Here is a 5,977-nt window from a genome sequence, read left to right as displayed (position 1 = left end):
CTGCTAGAATCATTCTAGCAGGATTCTTACAGAACCAATTCTGTAAGAAAATCTCGTATCTGGGCATCCTTACCAAAAATCATGATTTTCTGAGTTCAATATTCCACTTTTAATACGAATTTTTCAGTTCAACCCATATATTCTTATGGTTGTAGTACCTGAACTCAAAAAATCGTATGAAAAGTGGGATATTGACATTGGATATTGAACTCAGAAAATCATGATTTTTGGTAAAGGCTAGTATGCAGATCGCAAGGAAAGGGGTCAAGAAACAGTTTTACGAACAGCAGAACAAAGGAGAGGGAGCGATTTCTTGGGGCTTTTCCTCACCCTCTCTGACTTGCTTGCGCTGCCGCTGCTGCCCATGTTTGATTTGTTTCTTGACCGGTTTCTTCCGAAGTGCGTAAACCGCTTAAGGGTGTGCAGAGCTTAGACAGTGACAGTTCGTCTCTCTTTAATTTCACTTTGTCAAACCAACGGGGTCCAATCAAATACATAACTGCCAATGCCAAACCAAAAAGTAACCAACCACCGGGCGTTGAGTGTAGTCAAATTCGTTGACGTCGAAATGTCTGCGCACTCGCAACCGCAGATGGCAGCCCCGCTTTAGATTTCGCCCCACAAAGCGGGCGAACCTGACGTTAAAAATGTCAACCTTCGCTTGCTTTATTTTCTAGACAAACAAATCAATATTTAAAAAGTTACTACAAGCAAAAGGGGAAGGCAAAAGTCTTAGAACGCAATTTTGTATTTATTTTTAACGTATATAGTATTACAAAGTATATATAGTTACAAATTTACAAGTTAACAGTACTAGCAAAAGGCCAGATCATCCTACAGCCATGAACAACAAAGCAAATAATGGTAAGTGTTGTTGTGAAATCGATTGCGTTTGGGGCAAGAGGAATGGCAGGAAGCTGCTCAAGAGAGAAAAATAAAACATGACCCATGATATCACCAGATTCTTGGAAAATCCTTGATAATTTTGGCTTTTTGAAAGTTGGAGAGGGGTTACTTTTATGATTTTTGTCCTTTGTTACGTGAATTTACAACGATTTGCCAAAATCTCACGGGGATCTTTTCGATGATGAATAATCAATTTTTAATCAGCTTCGTTCACCTTTGTTCTAGAAACCTTCCTGCGTATTACTTGTGTGAGCTTTGCACTGAAATAGGTGCAAAGTGCATTCAAGTAGTTGTGAATTTTGTTTTTTTAAATTTATTTTCTTCTGTTTGATAAGGCATTGAATAGATGACTAATGTTTTTCGTAATTGTATTGCGTCACATGATTATTTTCTCGTCTATTTACCAAAAAAAAAAAAATGATAAAAGTACTTCAATTGCATTACTCATTCTTTCTTTCAGGTTATCCTTACGATGCAGCTGCTCAATCAGCGGCTTATCAGCAATACGTGAACAGCCAAGTACGTACTTAGTCAAAGGCGCCATCTATCTTTTCAAACTAGCTTTAGGCTGTCATACAACCGACGCACAGCGGTGCACTCTGGTGGCAAAATTTAACTTTCCCGAAATTCCTTCCAGATTCCAGCGCACGCCCAGCTACCGCCGTCGTACAACTCGGTGGTGACGAGCATGGCCGCCCCGGCCGGGTACTCGCCGTACCCGCCGGGGATGGTCCAGCACCACCAGCCGTACTACGCCACGAGTGCTGCCACCTGGAGCGTGAATCCGTCCACGGGTTTGCCGCAGGCCACACCGATGCAGTACGCTCCGGCGCCACCCGCTGCCCAGCATCATCATCTTCCACCGCCTCCACCGTATTCCGCGGCGGCCGCCGGCCAACCCATGCACCACCATCCGGCGGCGATGTACCAGTACCCGATTGCGACCGCCGCCCAGCTCACCCATCAGGCTCAACCACCACAAGTGTTTCAAGCGCAGATCTATCCCGTTCAGGTGAGTTTTCGGGGGTAACTGTTTGGAAGATCTGATCTGTTTTTCAATCGGAAATGTTTCTCCTTAGGGCGCCATGTACGACGCCGGAGCCCGTTTCGGAAAGGCCGGAGGTGGCGCGGCCACGATTCCTCCTCCCCCGCCGGGAATCGCTCCGAACGCGGCCCAAATTGCCGCCATGCAGGGCCAGCAGGTGGTCATGACCAAAAAGAAGAACAACTTCCTTCACGGTGGCAACGGGGCCGGATTTACCTTTTGGTAAGTGCGGCTCGCCGTGATGATCGCGCACAAAATTTGCAACAAAAAACAGAGTATGTAACCTGCTCAGAGAGAAACCAACCCAAATCAATCAGTGATTAAAATTATTCTCTACTATTGGTTCTTTGAAGATAGTAGTAGTATTAGCGAGCGCACACAAACACACACTCCCAAACGCATCCATTCATATACAAAACGTCGTGTTTAGTTTCGGTTTTGTGTAGTCAAACGGGAAATATTCAACTCCTCTTCTAGTGAAATGCAGAACGAGAAATGATGCCATTGTTTTGATTATTATTTTCTATTAGTTCAAATATTTTGTTTTTTCGTTGTAATCACTCGCATTGACTATTTAGAAAGCAACAATAAAGAATTTCTGAAATAAACACACACAAACGAAGCGAATTGTAACGAACTATGTATGAAACGTACCAGTACAGCAACAACAACAAACAAAAAACTACTAAACCACAAAACGAGTTATTGAAAAACTATTAATCACACACAAACAGAAATAGAAAAACACAAACCGGCAATGAGCAAGTCATGTAGCGAAGTTCAACAGTGAGTTACAACGTACCAACTTAAAACATTAAAAACCAAGAGGAAACGCAGCAGTAATCAATTATATATATTTGAATGATATTGAAACAGTATATTATTCACAATTAAAAAGGAGTAAAACGAAAGATCAACAACTAGCAATCATGGCTGAGGAAACGACGGCTAACCCCATACTTATAAATTAATGAAGCAAAAACAGTTGCAGCAAGCATTCGAAGAAGAAAAAACTAGCGAAAGAGTAAAAAAACAAAAGTGATTGTTCCTTGCCGCGTGAGGGATTAAAAACCAGATTGACACAAACACAGATTACATTAGTTTAGAAGGGCGGTGACTTGAACTAGCTTCTGCAGAAAATGAGAAGAAAAAAAAACGTAGCGTTACCCGCGAGTTCCGAACACGATTTAGTTTGACGCAACACGTGACCAAAATGCCATACACACGCCGCCGTAGCATCCGTAACCAGATTCAGTATTCGAGAGTTGTTTGCAACTTTGTATTTCAAAATTTTTGCAAATCTTCACTTTGGGAAGGGATTGTGTTGTGCTCTTTTTTGATAAAAATCTTTCTTAAAAATAAATCAACTAAAACTTATGTTCAGAATTATTGAACGATACAAAACAAAATCCATTTTGAAGACATTTTCTTCCTGATTTCCTACATTTGGCCTTGAAAAGTTAACTTAAATATTGATATTTGATGGCAGTGTTGCCAGATAGTGAATCTTTGCGAACTGATTTAAAAGTTCTTAATCTTCATAAAAATCACAAGGCACGACATCCTGCTTTGCACACTTCTGTACAATTTAATTAGGGGAAATATGCCCATTTTAAGCCTAATAAGCGGTCGTGTTTGAATGATGCTGGATAATCTGGATTGTTCCTTGAAATTCACTAAAACCAAGTACACCAACGAGTAGAGCAACTTTTTGTGAACATTTCTGTTTATTTTCACTTTTATTAAAAGTTATGCTATTCCTTTTACAAGCATTTAAAAAACATGTTTCAAAAATGCATTCTAATCAGTCGAGTGCATTGGGCCACGCCCATTTTTCTATTTTCAGCTTAGTTCTTTTTTTCTTCCAGCGCTCTTTTGGGTCTGCTTAGTGCTGCCAAAATTGATGAAATTTTAAGCGAACACTCACGAAAAGTAGCATTTATAGCGAAAGTTTCCTGGCAGCACTTGCTCACTACAACAGGCGCTGCACCAGCATGTTGGTGGTGTTGAAGGCCACCCTTTGTTCTTTATTTCGACGGTAACATTTCAAAAGGCATCATGTACATTTTGACACTTTCTGGGTTATTGCATATTCCGAAAGTACTCCTAATAAGCTACCTCTCCACCAAAAATGAGCAAAAGTTACTTCAGTAAAGTCTGTTTAATCATGATTTTAAATAAAGTAACATAAACAAAATCTCTGCCATCAGCAGTCCCTGGTTATATAGCCCTGTCAACCTGTCAAACAAAAGACTGCATGAACCTCGTGACGAAAAAAAAGCAACATGAACAAAGCGCCATGTACATACGACGAAGAAAAACGAATCATAACAAAGCGTCCCCCTCAATGACAGCAGGGTGATATAGACGTTGGTGATTTCAAAAAAAGTTATGTTTTTTTTTTCTCAAATAACATTACGGAAATAATGTTTTATTGAATTTGGATGATCAAGTATCAATAAAAGCAACGTTTTTCATCGTTTGTTATCATTACAATATCTTATTTTGCTTTTATATTAAAATGGGAATTGAAAATGGATGCTCAACATTCAAATGCGTTTTTCTCAAAACGCATGGTTTGTACATGATGCTTTTTGAAATGTTGGCATCGATTTGCCTTCGCTCCTCGCTCGGTTTTCTTCAGCCTTCGATTGGAATGGGTAGTCAAAATTCAAACGTCAGAAGACTTAGTGCGTTTGTTTTTATGATGGTGCTTGCTAATTATTTACATTTTTCGGGATTATTTTTCAAGTGAGTGACTAACTAATGTGCAAAAGAACATATTGCCGGTAGTTGGAAGCAATTTTATATCTTAAGCGCTTTGAAATCGTTAGCGCAAGTGAAAAGATATTGATGGCGACCTTCGTTCGTGTGGATGTGTGTGCCAACAAAATGATTAGAAATGGTCTCGCAAAATAAAAGTTATGATCAAAAGTGCATTAAATTTGATCTTTTTGGCCAGTAAGTGGCATACATTTGCGTGCTTACTCAAGGCGGTGCTGTTGCTGGTAAGTTTATAGCCTAAATAATATTTTTGGAGCTTTAATCGAGCATCAAACTCTCCATATGACCAAGATAGGTGTTTGATTAGAAAGGGTATTTTTCCCCTAAGATGAAATTTTTGTGTGACTTAAATTTTTAAATTCGACGGATTGTTTGCTTACGAGCAGTCCTCTGAGATTTCCGTCTTTCGATTTTTTTGTATTTTTTAATCCGGCTGAAACTTTTTGGGTGCCTTTGGTATGCTGAAAAAAGCCATTTTGCTTTATTAGTTTGTCCATACAATATAGGCAGCTGTCCATGCAAAAATGATAAATGAAAATTCAAAAATCTGTATCTTTTGAACGAATTTTTTGATCGATTTGGGGTCTAAGGCAAAGTTATAGGTATAGATAAGGAATACACTGAAAAAAATGATACACGGTAAAAAAATTGGAAATTTTTAATTTCATCTTTTTTTCTCTAAAACTTGATTTGCAACAAAACACTATTTTTTTCCATTTTCTGATGTTTTAGGGGAACTCAAATGCCAACTTTTTAGAAATTTCCAGAATGTGCAAAAAATCTCTGACTGAGTTATGAATTTTTGAATCAATACTGATTTTTTTTTAAAATCGGAATATTGAGCTCAAAATTTTTCAACTCAATTTTTCGATGTAAAATTGAATTTGCTATCAATAAGTACTTTAGTGAAATTTTAACAAAGTGCACCATTTTCAAATTATAGCCATTTTTAGGCACTTTTTTTTGGAAAATAGTCGCAGTTATTAATTTAAAAAAAAATTAGTGCCCTTGTTTGAACAATTTTGAAAAAAATATTTTTAAAGAGCTGAGAAAATTCTCTATATTTTGCTTTTTTGAACTTTGCTGATACGACCCTTGAAAAAATGCTGATTTTGTATGACCCAATCTCACCCCAGACCCATTTTCTAATGTTGATATCTCAGGTCCGATTTTCAATGTTAAAATATGAAACATTCGTGAAATTTTCCGATCTTTTCTTAAACCTTTGCATGGCAATATCTC

General features: G+C 38.3%; 1 protein-coding gene across 1 annotated transcript; it reads left to right on the top strand.

The window, feature by feature from the left end:
• The first annotated feature begins 654 nt into the window (after window positions 1–654).
• Window positions 655–3,148, top strand: LOC120416490 (DAZ-associated protein 2). The gene is made up of 4 exons (XM_039578209.2): window positions 655–864; window positions 1,367–1,425; window positions 1,544–1,918; window positions 1,986–3,148. The coding sequence occupies exons 1-4, from the start codon at window positions 843–845 to the stop codon at window positions 2,175–2,177; spliced, it is 648 nt and encodes a 215-aa protein (XP_039434143.1). The 5' UTR covers window positions 655–842; the 3' UTR covers window positions 2,178–3,148.
• Window positions 3,149–5,977: the final 2,829 nt, after the last annotated feature.

The sequence above is a fragment of the Culex pipiens genome, chromosome 3 (assembly GCF_016801865.2).
Source record: "Culex pipiens pallens isolate TS chromosome 3, TS_CPP_V2, whole genome shotgun sequence".
Lineage (NCBI taxonomy): Eukaryota > Metazoa > Arthropoda > Insecta > Diptera > Culicidae > Culex > Culex pipiens.
This window is presented reverse-complemented; position numbering and strand designations above follow the sequence as displayed.

What these genes read in the sequence shown, in the direction of transcription:
- LOC120416490 (XM_039578209.2), top strand. Translation starts at nt 843, where the DNA reads ATGAACAACAAAGCAAATAATG. An exon ending in GAACAACAAAGCAAATAATG is followed by an intron (nt 865 to 1,366) that starts GTAAGTGTTGTT and finishes TCTTTCTTTCAG; the next exon opens with GTTATCCTTACGATGCAGCT. An exon ending in CGCAGATCTATCCCGTTCAG is followed by an intron (nt 1,919 to 1,985) that starts GTGAGTTTTCGG and finishes GTTTCTCCTTAG; the next exon opens with GGCGCCATGTACGACGCCGG.